The sequence below is a fragment of the Notamacropus eugenii genome, chromosome 4 (assembly GCF_028372415.1).
Source record: "Notamacropus eugenii isolate mMacEug1 chromosome 4, mMacEug1.pri_v2, whole genome shotgun sequence".
NCBI lineage: Eukaryota > Metazoa > Chordata > Mammalia > Diprotodontia > Macropodidae > Notamacropus > Notamacropus eugenii.
Window position 1 is genome coordinate 45,504,054 of NC_092875.1, and position 23,273 is coordinate 45,527,326.

The 23,273-nt window shown below is 35.5% G+C and overlaps 1 protein-coding gene across 2 annotated transcripts in view; it reads left to right on the forward strand.

Annotated features, from left to right (window-relative positions):
- Positions 1–23,273, forward strand: part of LOC140499390 (piwi-like protein 1) — a 48,216-nt gene that overhangs the window by 17,155 nt on the left and 7,788 nt on the right. For both annotated transcript variants that reach the window (XM_072600733.1, XM_072600734.1), the window contains exons 6-18: positions 1,164–1,285; positions 2,421–2,501; positions 4,107–4,304; positions 4,894–5,005; positions 11,774–11,900; positions 12,183–12,300; positions 13,044–13,158; positions 14,141–14,328; positions 16,239–16,311; positions 18,577–18,777; positions 19,324–19,427; positions 22,829–22,899; positions 23,061–23,214. In XM_072600733.1, the coding sequence (XP_072456834.1) occupies positions 1,164–1,285; positions 2,421–2,501; positions 4,107–4,304; positions 4,894–5,005; positions 11,774–11,900; positions 12,183–12,300; positions 13,044–13,158; positions 14,141–14,328; positions 16,239–16,311; positions 18,577–18,777; positions 19,324–19,427; positions 22,829–22,899; positions 23,061–23,214 (1,664 nt within the window). The remainder of the gene's footprint in view (positions 1–1,163; positions 1,286–2,420; positions 2,502–4,106; positions 4,305–4,893; positions 5,006–11,773; positions 11,901–12,182; positions 12,301–13,043; positions 13,159–14,140; positions 14,329–16,238; positions 16,312–18,576; positions 18,778–19,323; positions 19,428–22,828; positions 22,900–23,060; positions 23,215–23,273) is intronic.

Sequence of the window (23,273 nt, forward strand, 5' to 3'; positions counted from 1 at the left end):
ATCAGTTTTAAGAGAATATCTAAAGGGTCCCACGATGGAAATTTGGAATTAAACTCAGAGCTACATTGTTTGGTAGTCCTAACTTTTTTTAAAATCCATTTTGTGATATCACCGATATAGGGAACTCTCAATTAAGAATCTCTCTCTACCAATGCAGATCAGCAACAATTGAGCAACTTATCATCTTAAAGAGTTTCCTAGGGCATTAGGAGGTAAAGTGGGTTCTCTAATTGTAATTTTCAGATAACATAATTGAATTGTAATACAAATTTACCAGTATTCTGGATTTTTTAAATGCATAAAATTCATAGTACCAAAATGCCATTATTGATATTGGAGTTACACATTTTACGTTTGTATGCCATTTTTTGTTAACACTATGTTGAAGTACTATGTAAATGGAAATATTTGAGGGTTTAGAGATCACACTCTTTAACATGAAAGCATAATTTAAAAAAAGGTAACTCAAAAAAGAAAATCTAAGAGAATAGTTCTTTATTTTTAGTATTGGCCAATGAAATCTGTCCTTTAGATTCTTTGTAGTTAAGAATAACTATTTGTATGTGTTTCAAAGTTAACAATTAATATTGTGCTGTACGACTTTATTTTTCTCTTTTTAAAAAATTAACTATTAATGGAATTGTTTCTAATGCTTTGCCTTCCATCCTGTCCCCAGCCTAGGCTGTCCCAAAATCCATCCAGGAAGTTTGGACTGCAGGGAAAGCTCACCATCATCAGGCACCTGGCTTCTTGCCACTTTCTTTTGATTTTACTGTTTGACTTCACAGGGCTTGGATAAATTGAGAGTTAATAATTCCATTCCTTTTGATGAAACAGAAGACCACCAACCAATATCTTCCCTGCCATTGCCTTTCAAGATACTCAATCTGCCTTGTAGGATATCATCTTAACTGCATATGTAACCTAAGTACCTTTGGGCCTTGCCGTCTGCCCCACCATTTTATTCTTTGGGATTTGTGAGCCTATGTTTGTATTTTGTGCTATTCTCCCCCCATACCATCCCCCAGATTTTGAATTCCTGGAAAGCTGGGACTGTCCTTTACTGTTTGTATTCTCAGCACTTAAGTATTATTCTAAGCATGGTATTTGGCGCACACAGTGAGTGCTTAATAAATGCTTTTTTATTCATCCATTCTTCACAGGTTACAGAAGTGTTCAGTCAGACTCGAAATGGAGAAACTGTGAAGATAACAATCACTTTAACAAATGAACTTCCACCCACTTCACCAACTTGTTTACAGTTTTATAACATTATTTTCAGAAGGTTTGTTAAAACTTTAGTGTTTCTTACTGATAATGTTGACTATTCAAGGACTAGGTGGTGCAGTGGATAGAGTGTTAGGCCAGGAGTCAGGAAGACCTGAGTTCAAATCTTGCTTCAGACTCATACTAGCTGGACAAGTCACTTAGTCACTATTTGCCTCAGTTTCCTCTTCTGTAAAATGGGGATAATAATAGCACCTACTCTCAGGGTTGTTGGGAGGATCAAATGAAATAATATTTGTAAAGTATTTAGCATAGATCCTGTCACACAATAAGTAAATGTCAGCTGTTAGCTGTTATCCATATCATGTTGAAGAGCAGCTTCTTATAGTTCTAACATTTTTATATGGTATAGCTGTTTATATTTAAACAACTTTAAACACATAATTTTTCTGGTTACTCAAGGTTCATATTTCTGTTCTCATTTATTTTCTAGTTGTCTGTACTTGTGGGTCTTTTCTACTTTATATTATTTTTTTCACTATATTATTTCAAGACTTTTTCTATTCCTTGTGCTTACTGGTTTTAATTATAATATTCTGTTAGATTAATGTACCGCATCTTATTTATTTGGCCATTCCCTCATTTGATGTTTAGGTGGATTGTAGGTTTTTTAATTACAAATGATGCTGTTAGGAAAGGCTTTAAACAGGTGACTCTTTTATAACATCATTAGGGTGAATTCCCAATAAATGGATCCAAGGTCAAGGGTATTGATTGTTTTTACCACATCCTGCGCAATTGGCTTCCAAAAATGTTGTACGAGTTTGCAGTTACTCTAATAATTAATGTATACCTCTTTCTTCACGATATCATCAGCATTTAGTTTTGATATTTAAATTACTTTGTCTAGTTTAATGGGTATGAGGTAGTATCGCAGAGTTATCTGAATCTGTCTCATTAGTAAGGTTGATAGTTTTAAGATTAATGTGTAGCTCTTCAGGGTCCTCAGTTGCCACGACCAAGAATCACAAAGGGTGGAGAAATTATGAGTTGACTGTAGGAAAAAGGAAAGCTCACACACCAAATGATACTCACCAGTAGTATATGTAGGGTCGACATAGCTATATTAGGTAACCAAAGATGATAAAGCAAAACAAATGCCAATAAAACCTTTCTGACATTTTTAATTCCAGGCTTTTGAAGATCATGAATTTGCAACAAATTGGACGTAATTATTATAATCCAAGTGATCCGATTAATATCCCAAATCATAGGTCAGTATATATCTTAGACATTTTGGGAAGAAAAATGAAAGCCTTATTTGATGATTATTTTTCAAGTGTGGCAACTATTAGATAAAAAAACTCAGGACTCTAGAATGTTAAAGTCAGATTAAGTTAGACTAGCTAATTACTAAATGCTCCTTTTATTCAGATGAGGAAAAAGGCCCAAAATACTAAAGCATGAACCCCAAGGTCTTTCAGTCAGTTTGTCCTATAAAAAGTTTAATGACATGTTTAACTTCCTGATATACATCAGGTATAAAATTAGAAATCTTTTTTAAAATCTAGGTTGTTTATAACACATTAGAGAAGTTTAAAATTTTTATTTTTTTGTTGGGGGTAAGGGGAGAAAGGAATTATGAGAAGGTAGGAAGAGCAGTAAAGGGTCTTTTAGGTTAATTAAAGAATAGTTTAATATTGCCAGTGCTAAATTTATAAACTCTTTAGCCAAATCTTATCAATTTTTGGATCTCTTAAGACAACAGAGATTTAACAGCCAAAATCATAAGATTCATTTTATAAAGTCTTACATTGGGCTGAATCAAAGGATCCACCAAAAGGCAACACATGCGGTAGAAGGTGTTAGATTTGGAGTTGAGAGATGTGGGCTCAGATGGAATCTCAGTTACTCAGCTTGTGACCTTGGGGCAAGACACTTAACCTGTTTGGGCTTCCGTTGTCACATCTCTCAGTTGAAGGGGTTGGGTGAGCCTCTTGGGTTATAAATTTGTGATTTCAGAATTAAAAGAGGCCTTAGATTTCTAATCCATCCATTTGACACCTGAATAGTTTCCCCTCCCATGTACACTATCTCCTGAAGGCTTTCACCACCTCTGAAGGTGGTCCATTTCCCCTTTGGGTGCCTTTAATTTTTCTAGGAAGTTTTTCCTTATATTAATCCTGAATCTGTTTTTTTCTTCCTAGTTCTGTTTTATAGGACCAAGCAGAAAAAAAGCTAATTCTCTTTGACAGATTTTCAGATATTTGAAAATTATCATGTGTCTTGAATCTTTTCTTTTCCAAGCTAAACATCCTTCAGCCAGTATAATTATAAGCATGATCTTGAGAATCTTCATGTTTTTCACATTCTTCTGTATATTTTCCAGCTTAGTGAAATCCTTTTCTAAAATATAGGGACCAGAACATAATATTTAATTTGTGGTTTGACCAGTCCAGAGTGGAATGAGATTATCACCTGGACACTTTATGACTGGGCAGACTTAGTATTTCACTAGCTCTTTTGGTCACTATAACACAATGTTTAGTCATTTTGAGTTTTCAGACCAGTAAATACTACCCTTCCTTCTAGTCTTTCAGATGAACTGCTAAACAGTTCATCTGCTGTATATCCCTGAATGAAAATGATTTTAAAATAAGTTTGATATTCTTCACCAACCAAAAAGAAAGAACTAATGACAGTTTAAATAGACTAATGAGATTACCAAATGAAACATAAAAGCTTTCGTTGATACTTTTTGAAGTTTAAATGTAAAACATAGAAAATAAGTAAAAGAAACCTGAATTATGGGTCATGTGTAAATTTAAGATTAAGCATTTATAATACAAACTCTAAAAAAATTTTACACTCTTTGACAGGTTGGTGATTTGGCCAGGATTTACTACCTCTATCCTTCAGTATGAGAATAACATTATGCTATGCACTGATGTAAGCCATAAAGTTCTTCGAAGTGAAACTGTTTTAGATTTTATGTTCAGTCTGTATCAGCAGTTTGGTGAACATCGATTTCAAGAACAAGTCTCTAAAGAATTAATAGGATTAATCGTTCTTACCAAGTGAGAAAGCTTCATTTTGTTTTTACTTTATAATTTTCTATAGAGTGTTTCTGTAAATTCTTCACAGTAAGGATATGGTACTCTTAATGCATGTTATTCGTAAGTGCAGACTGCACCTGTGGCTGACAGGCCAGTTGAATCCTTAAGATAAGGAGAATAGGAGTAAGGGAGAAATAGTTGTCCCTATGGACCATCTCAGAATTACATAGCTTTATTTAAAGGATTACCTTGCTGTACATTTTACCTATACTTTGAAGTGCAAAAGCAACATCATAGGAAGATCTTTAATGACTTGTTTTTCTGATGTGTAAGTTCAGAGATGGCTACCTCTCTCAGTTATCCAGAACAGCCTCCTCAGAATGTCCTTCTTTCTAGGTTTTTTTAAATAGTTCATTTAGAGCTAACTAAAAAAAAATTTGCGCTAGAAAAGACCAAAATTTTGATTTAAGATTCTATCACCTTCAGAGCTACATTAAATCAGAAGAACCACTTAGCTGCTGTTCATTCATTCTGTTACCTAATCTTATTTATAGTAAAAGTTTGCAATTGTCACTTCTGGATTATTGAAATTCTTGGAATTGCTTCACAGGTACAACAATAAAACTTACAGAGTAGATGATATTGATTGGGAGCAGAATCCAAGAAGCACCTTTAAAAAAGCAGATGGCTCTGAAATCAGCTTTTTAGACTACTACAGAAAGGTATAAAAATAAGCTTTAATAAACTTACGTGGTTCCCTTTTTCTCTCATTTATGCTCTCAAGGTAGGTTATAATGATATATGCAGAATAAAAACATTTGTATATACACCTACACAGCAAGACGCAATAGTACCTTATTTATCTGGATGTCACCTATTTAGCAGCTCCAGCTATCTGGAAAGGAGAGGCGGACAAGGGTCTCCGAGCAGCCACAATCACTGTCATAAAGTCAATGTGCCTTGAGACTCTTCACTTGGTGCTTGTTTACTACCATTTTTTTTAGCCACAAAACTATCATGTTTTTATTTTATTTTGTTTTTATTTCTTGTATAATCTATTTATTTTTCAGTTATTAACATTCAATTCCACAAGAATTTGAATTCAAAATTTTCTCCCCATCTGTCCCCACCCCCCATTCCAGGACAGCATGTACCCCATCCACCTGTCTCCAGTCTGTCCTCCCTAATATTACACCCTCTTCTTCCATTCCCCTTCCCTTCTATCTCCTGTAGGGCAAAATAGATTTCTAATACCATTGCCTGTATAGCTTAATTTTCAGTTGCAGGCTAAAACGATTTTTAACATTCATTCTTAAAGCTTTGAGTTCCATATTCTCTCCTTCCCTCCCCACTTACCCTCATTGAGAAAACAAGCTATTCAATATAGGTCATACATGTGTAACAATGCAAAGCACTTCCATAATAGTTATATTGTAAAAGACTAACCACATTCCCCTCTGTCCTATCCTGCCCTTCATTTGTTCCATTCTTTCCCTTGACCTGTCCTCCCACAGTAGTGTTTGCTTCTGATTATCCCTTTCCCCAGTCTGCTGTCCCTTCTATTATCTTCCCTCTCCTGTCCCCTTCCCCCTTGCCTTCCTGCAGGGTAAAATAGATTTCCATATCCAGTTGAGTGTGTGTTATTCCCTCCTTAAGCCAAATCCCATGAGAATAAGGCTCAATATTTTCCTTTCATCTCCCCCCTCTTCCCCTCCATTGTAAAAGCTCTTTCTTTGTTCTTTTATGTGAGATGATTTGCTACATTCTACTTCTCCCTTTCTCTTACTCCTAGTACATTCCATTCAACAGTAAATTTTATTTTCTTTAGGTATTCTCCCTTCATATTCAGCTCACCCTGTGTCCTCTATGTATATATGCATATAGACATGTGTATACACACACATATATACGCACATACATATACACACATACATATACATCCCTATACATATATAATATACACATACATACCCATACACACCTATTTATATATCTATATCTATATCTCCTCTTAACTACCCTAATACTGAAAAAGGTCTCATGACCATGGAAAGAGCATCTTTCCATGTAGGAATGTAAACAGTTCAACTTTAATGAGTTTCTTAAGGCTTCTCTTTCCTGTTTACCTTTTCATATTTCTCTTGATTCGTGAACTTGAAAGTCATATTTTTCTATTCAGCTCTAGTCTTTTCAACAAGAATGGTTGGAAGTCCTCTATTTGATTGCAATTCATTTTTTCCCCTAAAGTATATTACACTCAAGTTTTGCTGGGTAGGAGATTCTTTGATCTCTGGAATATATTCCAAGCCCTTTGATCCCTTAGAGTAGAAGCTGCTATATCCTGTGTTATCTTGATTGTATTTCCACAATACTTGAATTGTTTCTTTCTGGCTGTTTGTAATATTTTCTCCTTGACTTGGGGACTCTGGAATTTGGCTACAATATTCCTAGGAGTTTTTCTTTTAGGATCTCATCAGTGAATTCTTTCCATTTCTGTTTTACCGTCTGGGTCTAGAGTATCAGGACAGTTTTCCTTGATAATTTCTTTGAAGATGATGTCGAGGCTCTTTTTTTTAATCATGGTTTTCAAGTAGACCAATAATTTTTAAATTATGTCTCCTGGATCTACTTTCCAGGTCAGTTGTTTTTCCAAAGAGATATTTTACATTGTCTTCTATTTTTTCATTCTTTTGGTTTTGTTTTCTAATATCTTGGTTTCTCATAAAGTCATTAGCTTCCATCTGCTCCATTCTAATTTTTAAAGAACTATTTTCTTCAGTGAGCTTTTGAACCTTCATTTCCATTTGGCTAATTCTGCTTTTTAAAGCATTTTTCTCCTCATTGGCTCTTTGGACCTCTTTTGCCATTTGGGTTGGTCTATTTTTAAAGGTGTTATTCAGCATTTTTTGGGTCTCCTTTAGCAAGCTGTTGACTCGTTTATCATGATATTCTTGCATTGCTCTCATTTGTCGTCTCAGTTTTTCCTCCTCCTCTCCTACTTGATTTTCAAAATCCTTTTTGAGCTCTTCCATGGCCTTCAACCATTGCATATTTTTTTGGTGGTTTTGGATGTAGAAGTCTTGACTTTGATGTGTTCCTTTGATGGTATGCTTTGTTCTTCCTCATCTAAAAGGATGGAAGGAAATACCTTTCCACCAAGAAAGTAACTTTTTTCCCTTTTTGAGGTATTTTCCCAGCCAGTTACTTGACTTTTGAGTCCTTTGTCAAGTGGAGGATATATGCTAGGGACCTGTAAGTTCTCAGTTCCTCCAAGGTGGCACAATCAAGGGAGCCTGCGCTTTGGTCTGGGAGCAACCACAAGCACTCTTTTCTGCCCAGGATTTGCGAGTAGGATTCCCTCTGCAAAATCTCCACCAGCTCCACCACACCAGTGTTCCTCCTCACTTCAGGACTGAGACCCAGATCAGTTGCTGAATTCTCCCAGGGTCTTTAGGGGAGGGCTTCAAAAGTGAATGCTGCTGCTGCTGCAGTGCCTGTTGCTTTCCTGTGGCTGGGGTCAGACCAAGCTCCCTTCTCACCCAGGTGAAAGAGCTTTCTTACTGACCTTTGCAGCTGTCTTTGGCATTTGTGGGTTGACAAATCTGGGAACTGCAACTGCTACCTGTGATTCCGTACCCTGAAGCCTGCTCCAGTCCTATAACGTGCCCCATGGCCCAGGCTCAGCTGTGCTCCGCTCTGAACCTGGTGCAGTAGACCTTTCCTGTTGGCCTTTCAGGCTGTCTTGGGCTGGAAATCTCTTTCACTATGTTGTTTAGTGGCTTCTGCTGCTCTGGAATATGTTTAGAGTCATTTTTTTACAGGTATTTTATGGGCTATAGGAGGAGAAGTAGAGCAGGTCCTTCTTTCTATTCTGCCATCTTGGCTCTGCCCCCCATGAATAATCACCAAGCTATCATATTAAACTTAGTTGTCTGGTTTCCCAGCCCATGGTTGATGAAAAGGAAACTGCTAGAGGTATATGAACACTTAAAGCAGCAAGAACTAACAGCTGATACACTGCTCACTGGGGAGAAAAAAATAAAATCGCAAAACTCCTAAACATGGTAATCTAGAGACAGACAATTCATGTAGTAGCCAAAAGGCACTGGAGTAACCCTTGACAGTCATCCCTCTAGTAGGATATTTTGCAATAATAATGATGACTTTTTGTCATCAGGAAAAAAATATTCAACAGACTTTTAAAAATAGGCTAATGAATAATAAAACTTAGAATGAGTTCCATCAAAAAGGGCTAAAATAAACATTTAGTTATTTAGAAATATAGCCTTCAGTTGTCTCAAATCTGGTTACATGCAACTATCTCTTTAACATGGATGCCAGATAAATGAAGTTTTACTGTTTTTTTCATATCATAGGTAATTTTCATCTCAAAGATACTTGTATTTTGGTGGTGATGACAATGGGGACAGTTAGAGACCACTAGGGAAATCTCTATTTTTTGGTTAATAGGCACTTAAAGTTAATTCAATTAAATGAATACTTATTGAAGTCCAATATAGAAAGTATTCCAGGGCTATCTGAATGAACTTGGCAGAGGTGAGAGACAATATTTTTGACATTTTAAACACAATTATAAATAACAAAACAGGTTGAAAAGTTTTAGGTTTAAGGCTAGAATTTATCCAAATATCACAGTCAAATATGTAAGTATTCATGAAAGATTTTCCTATAGCCTTACTGTATAAGACTAAAAAAGAAATCTAACTTATGATGTAAAAAGCCACTTAAAAGAGAAGGGTGGAAACACTAGGACAGATTGATTGATAATTGTTATTGATGAGCTCTTTCAGTCACATCCAACTCTTCGCTTGGCAGATACTGGAGTGGTTTGCCATTTTCTTCTCCAGTTCATTTTACAGATGAGGAAACTGAGGCAAACCAATCTGCATTGGTAGTAAGGGGTTTTGCTCATCCAGGAATTTTCTTTAACAGTGAAGTTAGGTAACTTGCTCAGGGTCAATTAGCTAGTTACTGTCTGAGACTGGATTGGAACTCAGGAAGAGGGGTCTACCTGACCCCGTGGGTTCTATTTACCACCTACCTGTCTAGTATGGGCCATGGGAACTAGCATTAGAGGTTTATGTTTTGATTTTGTTTTTTATCATGTCATCCTGAGATACAAGGCCTTGATTTAAGATGGTAATGGTAGAAATATAGAAGTGTTCCTGAGCTACTCCCATCCTTCCTTAATAACACCTTGTAATTATTTCTGAGAGAAAGGTATGGGTGGTCTAGAAGGCATTTTGATCCTTCAGTCTTAACAGAAATTACTAGTTGTAAAAGGTGAGTGATTAGACATTACTATATATTCTTCAGTGGCTGAGAATCTTTAGTGTAGGCAGCACTCTGATATTGATAAACCGGAGGACTACCCAGATATGATGATAAGATGTTAAACTACACAATGAAGAAATCAGTTGAACATAAGTACTATTTTGGTTGAGGAGGGAACTACTTAGGGAAGTTACTTGTAATCTTCAAGTATTTGGAGGATCCTCCCTGGAATAAGGATCAGTTTTATTTTTTCTCTAGAAAGGATTAAAACTAGTTGGTGTATAGGTATATTTCATCTTCACATTAAGAAAACTTTTTAAAATGAGCTGTCATAATTGATAGTGAGTAGCTTATATTGGAGCCTTTAAGTAGAGAGGCTAGATAACACGTCAGGAATGTTGCAAATGGGATGCCTGCTCTAGGCTGAAACTATATGACCTTTGAAATCTTTTCCAACTCTAATGCTCTGTAACCTGTGGCAAAAAAATCAGCGTAGCATACTACAGAGGTGTCAGATACATGATGCACAACACTCCTGTGTAGCCTAAAACATATTAAAATACATTTAACAAAATTAAGATAAAATAACACAAAACATAGATACTACATTTCAAAACTTAAGTCAAAATGCAGTCCATGGGGACCCCTTATGGACACTTTAATTACCCCCGTTTTTATTTGAGTTTGACAACACAGAGGTAGTGGATAGAGAGCAGGTCTTGGAAAAAGTAAGACTTTATTTTAAAGCTTTGTCTCTGACAAAGTATGACTGGGCTCACTTCAATCTATCAGTGCTCTGGACAACTTTATGAGTTGTGTTTTGCAGCAAAGGTGCAATCTGCATTGGTAAAAGGGTTTTGCTTATCCAGGAATTTTCTTTAACAGTGAAATCATAGGAATGAAGAAAGAAATGGCCTTTGGGTAGAATGGGCTGGATGTAAGGAATTAAGAACCATAAAGAAAAAACTTCTTAATCTCTTTCAAAGATGGAGTGAGACGGAATAGGCAGAACTAAGAAGAAAGGAGCACTTATTCAAGTTGCTGTTGGGGATAACTGGTTAAATGTTTTGTAGACAGTGTCATAGGTATCTGAACTGGGGTGATGGGAAGTCAAAGGAAAGAAATCCTGTGAGTTGACAATGACATCATGTGTAGTGATAAAAGTAAGGAAGACAAGACGATTCCCTGATGGATCCTAAGTGGCTTGATACAACCACACAGAATAAACCAAAATTGCTACAGGCATAGGAATTAGGTGAGAAACAGATACTTTAAATAGAAATTGAAGAGAGTGAACAGGCATGATTTATTGTCAAAAGCTTTGAAAACTATCCGGATTTGGCCTTGAAGATATCCTTAGAATTTAGCAATTATGGTTGAGAGAATGCAAGAGTAAGTTTGTCGTATAAGAATTTACAGAGGTTCATCAGTATCATTAAAATGTTTTTTTCTTATAAAAGGCCATTTAAATAGTCTGCAGTTTATATAATGTTTGCTTTTTTATGATGCACATGGAATATTTCATTGCTTTGCTTGCTTTAATGTACAGTATGACTCTTTATTACAAGTATTAGAAGGACTTAATATTAAAACTCCTATAACCTGACTTCACAGCATGGCTCCCTTAAAATAGCATTAAAATTAAGTTCCTTTTAGAGGTGCTATGACTTTAATATGAATAGACTCGGACAAGAAAAATAGTGAAGACTAAAACTTTAAAGTTTAACACGTGACTCATGAAACAAAGAAAACATCTCTTTAAAGATTTAGAGCTGGAAGAAACCTCACAGACTGTCCAACTCCCTTATTTTAGATATGAAAAGGAGGCCCAGGGAGGTTAGGTGACCCTATTAATTAGGAATCAAACACAGAACTGACTACTAAATTCAGGACTATTTCTGTTACACCACAAAGAACCCTTCTTTACATAACTAATATTGCAGTTAGTAGTCCCAGTATTCATTGGTATTGGTAAGAACATTCTGGTATGTCTTTTGGCCATGAAAATTTCATAAGGAAAAAGGTGACATTATTTCCAAGGTATACAAACTGTAAACGATTTTGTGGTTAGATTTAAAAGTAAGACAGCTGTTAGCATTTGTTCTTGTTTTCAAAAGTGTACTTAAGTTTTCTTGTTACTGTGACTGTTACTAAGGATATTTGTTAATGGTGACAGGTTTTCTTCTCTTAAATAGCAATATAACACAGAAATCACCGACTTAAAACAGCCTGTTTTGGTCAGCCAGCCTAAGCGGAGGAGGGGCCCTGGTGGTGTATTACCAGGACCTGCTTTGCTCATGCCTGAACTCTGCTTCCTCACAGGTATTAAATTTTATTTGCTCTGGAGAGAGATGAAAAGCTTACTTTACTATTTTTGTACTTAGTCAACTTTTTTCCTAGAGTAATGAACTCCTTCAGATTTTTTGCCCTTTTCTATTTATTTGGGGGACATAAATTAACTGTCTTTGCGCTTCCTGCTTCTCTGCTCCTTCAGTTACTTGTGTATCTGTTACTACTCTATTCCTCTTCTTCCCCCATTTCCCTTATTTTCTAAATAGTCTTACTTCTTTGTTTAAACATTTCTGCACGTATTTGCATTTAAAGGTCTAACTGATAAAATGCGCAATGATTTTAATGTGATGAAAGATTTAGCTGTTCATACAAGATTGACACCAGAACAAAGGCAACGTGAAGTTGGAAGACTCATTGACTATATTCACAAGTAGGTCTCCTGAAAAATATAATGGGCTAAATGACTTACTAAATAAAATTTTTATGTTAACCAGTCATTACAATATATGATAAACTGTCCGAATTTCATTAAATAGTCTCAACATATTTAGCGAGTGAATTTTCACATAAAATTTCAGAGTTGGAAAGGACCTTCATGCAGTCCATAATCAAAAACATGTCCAGCAAGACAAATAGCTTTTGCAGTAGCTATTCCATTTATGAAACCTAAATCTGCTTCTTTGCAGCTCCTATTCATTTCTCTGAAAAACCATGTGTTCCCTGAGTCTCTTCTAGACTAAAATCCCCAGATCCTTTAAGCCAGTGTTGGCATGAACTCATCACTCTGGTTGCCCTCCTTTGGGTCTTCCCCTTCTTATCAATGTCTTTCCTAATTTTGTGTACTGAATTGAACATAAGAGTTCAGATGTGGTCTCCCCAGGACAGAGGATAGTAGGGTAGAAAAGCAAAATTTATTTAAACAAGTAAAGCAGCTTTGCATGGATGATTGAGTAGAAGTAAGCAACCTGAGGAATTCCATTAGAGGATGCCAGATGAAACAAGATGATAGCAGATACATAAGGCATTTTGTGGTTATTTCTGTGAAAATAAAGTAATATCCTGAAGAAAAAAATTCAAAAATGCTAACCGTAAGAACTATTGTAAAATAATTTCCTTGGGGCTATAGTTAATTATTTTGATTTGTTTTTGTGTCCTAATGTTTTAAATTAATAGAGATGACAATGTTCAGAAGGAGCTTCGTGACTGGGGTTTGAGCTTCGATTCTAACTTACTGTCATTCTCAGGAAGAATATTGCAAGCAGAAAAGATTCACCAAGGAGGAAAAACAGTTAAGATTTCCTAAGTTGCTTTCTTATAAAGTCAGTTTGGTTGAAAGTAAAATAGTTAATTCAGTCATATACTTTACAAAGTTAGAAGGCTATTCTCCTTTAAGGACTACTGCTGCCTGTGGAAGGTGGAGGACAGGACATGGAAGGAAAAGGACTGTGAGGGTTTCGATTGTAAAGTAGATCTTTTCAGACACTGTCAGGAACACAGCCAGCAGTGCTACCCTCTATACTTTGCACACTTTTGCCAAAGAAATTGTTGATTTTGTGCCTTATGTTCTCCTTACTGCCTTCCAAATAAGGGGTATAGGTCAGAATGTACTTTGGGCACAAGGCTGATTTTAAAAATGGGGGAAGATGGTGTGAAAGAGGAGTTGCCACTTAAACCAGGATGCTGAGAACAAAGTTCTAAACACTGGATATGACATACAGCACTTTATGAGATTAGTTTGGCTTCTGTAAAATTCAGTGGTAAGTGGTTTGGTTTTTAACCCAACAGTTCTTCGTTGTTTATGATTTATAAAGTGCTTTGCCATAATTATTTTTATAATAGTATATCAAAAAAAGTCAATTTACAGAATCACAACAATTACTAGACTTGGATTGGGGACATCTCAGGATACCCTTTCTCAAGGAGGATGATATAGCTTTTTTTTTAAAGTATTAATTTTATATTGTAAAACACAGGTTACATCCCCTACTTTTAAAAAGAAAATGGTAGTTTAGAAAAGCAAAAATTTTTAACAAATCTAGCAATTTTATACACACTTAAAGTCATAATAGAATCTGTTGGTGTTTACTCCAGGGTTGGAAATTTTAAATCAATTTACTAATTTTGTTGCATATTAAATCAGTTTTAGACACACTTAGGAATGAAGTGTTCTTTTGTAAATCATGAACTATAGCTTTTATTGGGGCAGGGTTCAAATACAGTTTAGCTGGTGACATATAGCTCATAATTTGTTTTCAAACTTCCTCTTCTAGTTTGATTACAATCCACAATTTGCAGATTGGTCAAAAGAAACAAGAGGTGCTCCATTAATTAGTGTCAAGCCACTAGATAATTGGTTATTGATTTATACGAGAAGAAATTATGAGGCTGCCAATTCACTAATACAAAACCTATTTAAAGTTACACCTGCCATGGGCATACAAATGAAAAAAGCAATAATGTAAGTACAGTTTTAAATAAATTTTAACTTTTCTCTTATTTTGGATGTTGACTATTAGTACGTGATACACTAAATTTAAACCTTAAGGGTTATTTTGTAGAAATCATTCTATTTGCATGAGACTGAAGAATAGTGAAGGAAGAATAATTAATTAAACTGTTGAGATTATAAACGGTTAAAGATCTGAAATCCTTGGCATTATATACTATAATATTTTGAATATATATAGGAAGGCATTCTCTAGTGTTAGTAACTTGAAGAAATAATGAAAAACCTATTTCAGATATGTTCGAAAAATGAGAAATATTATACTGATGTTTTGGAAATTTCTTGCTAAAAGGCCCGGAGAAAACATTTTGAGTACCATAATACTGAAGGAGTAGTAACTGTTACAAACCTTAAAACAAATGATTATCAGATATTATGAGCAGCATGTGTTCAACTTTAGTGGCATTTCTTGTATGTAAGCATTAAAACAATTACATAAAGATTATCTACATTATGTAGAGATTATATAAATGCAACATTATGATTGTTATATGCACATGATTTAGTCTTCTGATGATAAATATGAAAGGACGGCTGTGTGTGAGTATGGAATTGAAGTGATAGTGCTGGAGTCAAATGAAAGCTTAACTGTTTAATTTTAATTTTTTTGAGCCTCCTTAGCTTGTTTTCTTAGCTGTGTTGATGACACAGACTTGAATTGTTTTGATCTTTTACGTCCACCGTGAGCGGAGCTTGAATAAAAATGAGTTTTCTACAATTCTCCTACATAAACTTAAAAAACAAAAGTTAGCAACACCAGGAAGACCCTCTCACTGAGTGGCTTTTTGCTTCATTTTTGCCAGAGAAAAGAAAGTTAAGTTAAAGGAACAATTTACTTATCATTGACAGAAAAGGGGAAAGAATCAGTGAATCACTCTTTCCCTTCTGTTACTACCTTTATGGTCTGTGTCCCAAACTACTGCCACTTCTAGCCCAGTGGAAAGCTATGGGCTAGGCACCCATTTAAAAAAAACAAACAACCCGTCAGTCCTAAGTATAAAGTACTTTTGCTTACAGATGTTCTCCCTTGATTTCTCAGTCACACTGTGTCTGAAGTCAAATTGGCTGAAAGAAAAACACTAGATCCAAATATTTGTTGCCTTTTTGTAATACGGGCTTAGCTACTAGGAGGTAAGCTGTTATTAGTTCTTGGACAAAATGGGAAATGAAGCATTTTGACAGTTGTTGGAAGTTAGTATGAATGTGGACAGGCCTGGTACTCAGAAGTTCCTTATTCCCATCTGCAGGCTTATTTAGAAGATGAGGAATGTGATACTTTGAGAAGTACAGTTTGTAGCATTTAAAGTGTGTTTGTTACTGTTATCAAATACTAATTTTTCATAGTACTGGAAAATCTTCCCCTCTCCTTTATTTCTAAGGCACTTAAAAAAAAAACTTACCATGTTTTAGCAGCATTTGCTTTTGGGCACAAATAGATGGCACAATGAATCGAGCACCCAGCCCAGAGTAAGGACGACCTGAGTTCAAATCCAGCCTAAGATGATTTTCAGTTTAACCTCTGTTTGCTTCAGTTTCCTCAACTTTAAAATGGGGTAATAACAGCACTTAACTTCCCAGTTATTGTAAGGATCAAATGAGGTAATAACCATAAAGTGTTCAGCGCAGTTCCTGGCACGTAATAAATGCTTTACAAATGTTAGCTGCTATTCTTGCTGTTGTTGAAGTTTAGGTTTGTGTCCTTGATGTATTTTTTATTCTTCTTTTCAGTTTGAGTTTCATGAATCATTTCTTAGTATGTAAAATCTGAAGTTAATGAGATTTGTATGAATACCACCCTTCCTACAATTACATGAATCTTTCATTTTTGCTGCCTTCTGAATGTAAGCTAATTCTTTTCGTAGGATTGAAGTGGATGATAGAACTGAAGCCTATCTTCGAGTCTTGCAGCAAAAGGTTACATCAGATACTCAAATCGTAAGTAGCCAATTTATATACAGGCATTTTATAATTGAAGTGTTGTTTAAAAGTTTAAGATCTAGTTATTTAGAACTTGGAATGCATTTTTCCCCCAGAAAAGTGTTTTATAATTGGGATGAGGTTCCCAGGCTAGCTTGGAAAAATCTATTTAACTTGGTGTTAGCCTGTGTTCTTGAAGAGCTAAGACCAAAATAATCTACAGACCATGCCAACATTTATCTGGAATGCCTTTGCTTATGCTAGGCCCCTTTCTCTGTCTCATATTTCAAGCTCATCCCATCTTTTTAAATTTTCCCATTCAGAGTTTAACACAAGCCTTAATTCCTTCGTAAACATGTCATCAAGCTTCCCATAGCTCCATATATCAATGTATTTGGCTTTTCCTCCATTCCCAATGCATTCATTTAGTTTTGTCTCTCCAACTCGATTACTCACCTCCCTACCTTCCCAGGACTAGCACAGTATATAGTGTTCTAGAGTGGGAATCAAGAGTTGGAAGGAACCTTAGAAGGGTGTCCCCTGTTACATTATAAGCCCCTTTGATCACATGATCTTTTGGTCTCCCCAATCCCTTCAAAATGGAAAGCACCTAAATTACTTTGAGTGTATTGAATCTAGTACATTGTTCAGTTGTGGAGGTTATTTCCAGATCTAAATCTTTGACTTTTAATTTTTTTCTGCTAGTTTTGTAATCCATATGCTAGTAAGAGCAGAGAAATACTTGTTCATTTACTTTTATCACTTTAACTTAGATTCCTGAGAAAATTACACAAGTACTACATTGATACCTCCCCTTTCTCAAGTGCCTTGTGGTCAATAGGAAATTGTAGTGTGTTGTGAGGATGCAAGTAACCTTTAGATAAAAATGAACTTTGGGCTAGGGAATAAAGGAATAGAGATTGTGTTCTTTCTTGGCCCTTTATTTCTATAATTCAATGCCACCCTCAGGTTACCATTGCTATATTTAGCTGAATGGTGAAGGGGCACAAAAGGAGTAGTGTTGGAAATAATTTCACCAGTCTGCAAAAGGAAATCTAAACAAACATTTAGTAGTAGTAGTAGTAGTAGTAGTAGAGAAAAAAGGTTAAGAAATAGGTCCCTATTCCTAGACTGCTCACAATTGAGTGGTGCAGGGAAGATGAGATAAAAATAACTAGGATAGGAAACTATACATAAGCATGAGAGGAGGAATAAAAAACATGGTGTAAGTGAGAATCATTGCTGGGGCAAGGAAAGGGGACATGAAGATATGCAAATGGCCCCATGGAGAGGCTACAGATGACCTGTGCCTCGGTAGGTAGGATGTTAAAATGAGGTGGAATAAAAGTGTATTTATTGCCAGCTAAGAGGAACAGTGTGGTTAAGGGGAGGCAGGAACAGCTTGAGGATCAAGTTTGCCTAGGGTATGTGGATGGGGAAATCGCATTTATCTTACTCTAAATTGTCTTTATTGCGTTAAATAAATAGCACTTAAAGTTTTCTATATGATTGCTTGAGAACTGCTTTTCTCTCCCAACTGAATTTCATTTGAACATCCACAGTACACATATTCTACATTTAGCCTTCTTCCCCACACCTCCATTCCCCTCTCTCACTCAGTTTTTATTGGGGCAGCTAGGTGGCACAGTGGGTCTGGAGGCAGGAAAACTCTTCTTCCTGAGTTCAAATCTGACCTCAGACACTTACTAGCTGTGTGACCTTGGGCAAGTCACTTGATCACATTTGCCTCAGTTTCCTCATATGGAAATGGCAAACCACTTTGGTATCTTTGACAAGAAACCCCACATAGGGTCACAAAGTCAGACATGTCTGAAACATGACTGAACAACAATGTTTTTATTGATACAATTTTAAAATATCACCACAGTTTCCTGAAGTATTCTCCCTCCTAGAAAGTCATTCCACATAGACAATATTTTAAAGATAAAAGAGGAAAATGACAAGCAAAAAAGTTGGATAACCAATCAGTATATCAAATGTCTTGAAAATATGTGCAGTGTGTACTATACTTGTGAACCTTTCACTGCTGCAAATGCATGGGTGGGTAAGGGTGGTGTTTTCTCTTCCAAGCCATTTTTGCTATTATCGTAGATATTTGAAATTCAGTTTTCGTGAGAAGTGAGAATTTTATGTGCCACCATCCAATTAGCTATGTGGTAGTCAAGAAATATATGGTTACCTCATCTATTGCAACAATTTGTCTAGAGAAGTTAAGTTGAAATTCTTATGCTTTTGTTTGTTTTTCTGTATTTTTCCCCTAAGGTAGTTTGTCTGTTGTCTAGTAATCGGAAAGACAAGTATGATGCTATAAAAAAATACTTATGTACGGATTGTCCTACTCCGAGTCAGTGTGTGATAGCAAGAACCTTAGGCAAGCAACAAACTGTAATGGCCATTGCTACAAAGATCGCCCTTCAGATGAACTGCAAGATGGGAGGAGAACTTTGGAGGGTAGATATGCCTGTGAGTTTGACTTTACTGTACTCTTTGTTTTTGATGTCTTTACTCTGTCTGGGTTTAACAGTAGTTATATAGAGATCTAAAGTTTTACGATGCTTTTACGCCATTTAAGTATGGCGATTAGAATGGATATTAATTTAGAGCAGAAATCCAAATAAAGTAAAAAAGTAAAAAAAATAAAGGACTCAGGTAAGACTTGTCTATTACATCTGACAGTTTAACAGGGTAGTCAATTTTAAATATTTATATAGACATAAAAATGGCTAAATAAGAAAGTAAAAAAACTAGAACTAAATTAGTACTTAAAATTAATTAGTACTGCTTGTATTCGTTTTAAGAAAATGTATTTCTCTGATTTTGTTAAAATATTTTTGTTGATATCTTTGGGGTTTCATATCACATTTCCAATATAGTCTTCTGCCCCATCATATCTCTTTAGGGCCACGGTTGGTCAATTATTAATTTTTTATCATTTAGTTTTGCATCTCCTTGATTTAAATTGTCATACTTATAACTTATGTGACTGAATTTACTTTTTTTCCCCTTAAGTTAAAGCTAGCAATGATTATTGGTATTGATTGTTACCATGACACTACAGCTGGGCGACGGTCAATTGCAGGATTTGTTGCTAGTATCAATGAAGGAATGACACGGTAAGAAAAGTTTACTATGGAATAGCTTGAGTGAATTTTACAATTAAAAGCCAGAGCTATGACAGAAATGCAAAGAGACCAAACAAGAAGTCAAGGAAGAAGGGAGGATGACTTGCTGGGTAGTATTCTTTTCTGTGCCTAATGTCTCTCTGACCCTGTGGCTGCTAATTTTTCTTGGACACTTTCGGTGGAAGCCAAGGCCTAGAAAACTTTCCCACACTAGAGTCATCTTCTAAAGAGATAGTTATTGGACTTTAAAAGTTGAGGAGAAGCAAGAAGTGTCACTGGCTTATAGAATGATGCAGAAGACTTGGTGGCTAAGGTCTAGGTAAAAGAACTGGGAGTTGTATAAAATAGACCCATTTTCCTTTTGGAAAGAAATAAAAAAAAACATAACTCATCTAGTTCAGTTGCCTGATGGTCAAATCTTAGTTTAAAAAAATACATTTTATTGATATTTTTTACTTTTATATCACCTATCTTTCCCACTGTGCCTTTTACCTTTTCCCCATTCTACAGAACCATCCCTCATAATAAAGAATAACAAAAGAAAGAACAAGAAGTTCCACAAAACAAACCTATCAAAGAACTCTTATATGCAATAGGAGCAGAGTGAGATGTCTCATATTTCTTCTTGGAGGCCAAGCTTAATTTATAATTCCACAGCTTTTAGTTTTGGTTTGTTGCTCCTCACACTTATGTTGTTGTAGTCACTGGGTATATTGTTTTCCTAATTCAACTCGCTTCACTTAGTGTCATTTCTGTCTTTTTGTGTTTCTCTGTATTCACCATTTCTTATAGTGCAATAATATTCTATTACATTTATATATCCCAGTTTGTTTAGCCCTACTGATGGTATTTAATTTCTTTCTAACTCTAGAGTCTCTGGGTCAAAGTATTTGAATATTTTAGTCACTTTTTTGCGTAATTGCAAATTACTTTCTAGAATGGTTATACTAATTCAGAGTTCCACCTAAAATGCATTAATATGCCTATCTTTTCAAAACTACTCCAACATTGACTATCCATTATTGTTTTGATTTGCCTTTCTTTATACAGTTTGCAGTGCTTCTTTTGAGAACTGTCTGTTCATATCCTTGGCCAAAGCTTATTTGTACGATTTAATAATAGAATATAGACAGACTACTTTTGAGGTCATGGAGGGAAGGTTATTTCTGTATCTGAGGTTATATAGCCATTTCAAATATCTGATTGGCTGCTTATAACTTAAAAATAGTTTTTGCTAAAGCCTTCCCTTTGATTAAAAAATACCTGCTTCCTTACCACTGGATAACACATCTCATATAGAGGTGATGTGTAAAGAAAGCTATATTTGGAATGAGAGGATGTTTGTTCAAATCTTGGCTCGTGACATTGTGAGATCTTGAACAAATCATCCTGAGTCCCATGTTTCTAATCTGGAAACTGGGGGCATTGAAATAAAAAAAATGAGAACATTGCAACAAAAAGTAAAGAAGATGAGCATTATAGTTCTAAATCTGTTCAGCTTAAATACAGATCGTATTCCAAAATTTATTTTATAAATCTTGTTTGAAATTCTTGTGTCAATTATCCTGTAAAATAAACTTCATTGCTCAACATTTTTAAGTATTTAATATTGTTTTTAATATGTTGTAAACTCCATTAGGTCAGGAATTACACCTTAATCTGTTTAGTTCCTCTAGCACAAAGCTGTACATGTAGATACTTAATAAATATTTAGTAATGAAGTTCTTTCTGCTGGAAAACAAGCTGAATTAGGTATAATTATGTATTTATAATTAAGTGCATAATGAGAAATAATGGCAAGTGCTCTGTCAGTGTAGAGGTAGGTAAACCTAGACTAAAACAAATTGGGAAAATAGGTAAAACTTCAGGAAAGAGGTGGTATTTCAGTCTTAAGAGAATTATACTTCAGTGTATAAAGCTGGAAAAAGTAGGGATTGTGGAGTAACTTAAATGCAGGGAACTTAGTGAAGGAGTTTTAGGAGAAAAATGAAATGATTTAGAGCAGTGTGTTCAGAAGACTAGATGATGATGGATGGATTATTGTAGGGCATGAAGAAGCCATGTAGTAATGGAAGCCTACATAGGATAGTGACTGGGGGAATATAAAAGGAATGATTCTGAGAGAGATGGTTTTCAGGAATTGCAAAATGTTCCTTAGGTCCCAAGGATCGCCCACAATCACCAAATCAACTACCTGGAAGACAGACGAACTGTATATTGTGTTTAAACTAGCTTTTATTGACTACTTTAGAATGACATGCTTTAAAACAAAGCCTTTATTTGAAGAAGGGGTGAGGGGGAGAAATGACTTGCCAAACCTATCCTCTTTTGACTAATAGGTACATTTTGATATCTAATAGTACTTCCTCATTTTTACATCTTAAAATTCCTAGCCTCTGTTGAGGTTCAGTTCAGGTGCTACCTCTTAAACTACACCTTTCTTAATTCTGCTCCTTTGTCCCCCAGATAGATCCAGGCATTAGTGCTCTCCCTCTTGAAATTACTTTTGATTTACCCATCTGTTTACATGCTGTTCATCTCCCCAAGAGAATTGAAGCTTGAGGGCAGGGATAGTTTCATTTTTCTGTTTACCAAGCACATAGCATAGTGTCCTTTATATGTTAAACTTTATGAATAAACTTGTTAAATTATGTAGTGAATGTGCACTTCAGTGAATCTGTGATGTCACCATTGTGTAGATGACTCCCTTACTGCCCATTCTGTGACGTTTTTCAATGCTCTTCTGTTGCAAGTTACCCACAAGAGATTCATCGAGCCCTTCATTTAGATATCATGACATTGTAAGGATGCCTCTGGAAACTATTCGTTTGGTATCTATATGTCTGGTCCATCTTTTCCACAAACAATATATTCCTGACATCATTACCCAACATGGCCTATGTAGTCCTCATTTATGATGTTTGTTCTTGTTCATACCCAGTGGTGATGTGACTCATGACAGTGGCACTTTGGGTAATCAACATTTTTTGAGGAAGATTATAAAAATCTATCATACATGGCCTTTGTAACACCATTAGCAGAATACTGATTTTAAAAAACATGGGCTTCTGTTCCACAGAGAAGCTTGGAGTCATTAAAAGAACCACATAGTTTACTAAGGGCAGTCTAGTCTACTTCTTTTTGGTTATGGGTCTAGCTCACTATCCATTTGCAGTGTTTTGCCAAGATTATGTGATGAACTCTATAATGTAAAGAGATTGATGACAGTTTGCCAAAATTTTGTATTTGTAGGCATTAATATGTTCAGCACTGATAAACTAATGTAGGTATTATAGTAGAAATGTAATAATATATGTGGTATCTTGGCTCTAAGCTTTTGTTGTTTTTATGTAGTTTTCAGACATTAACAGTTTCTATTTTTCTCTGAAAAGCTGGTTTTCTCGCTGTGTCTTTCAAGATAGAGGGCAGGAACTAGTAGATGGGCTCAAGGTCTGCTTACAAGGTAAGGATCTGATTAGCATCTTACTTTGGCTCTTAAAGGAAGCTATATTTAAAAGCAACATCACTGAAAAATACTTAGCCAGAAATGCTCAGTATTTTGTTCAGAAACAAACGACTTTTCAGCCTTTTGTTCTTTTAAAAACTTTGTTGATTTTCTTTCAGCTGCATTGAGGGCCTGGAATAGTTACAATGAATATATGCCTAGTCGAATTGTTGTGTATCGGGATGGTGTAGGTGACGGCCAACTGAAAACCTTGGTTAATTATGAAGTACCACAGTTTCTGGACTGCCTAAAATCTGTTGGTAAAGGTTACAAGTAAGCACACACAATATAAAATGACTTTCTATGTTATTCTCATGATCTTCTAAAACTCT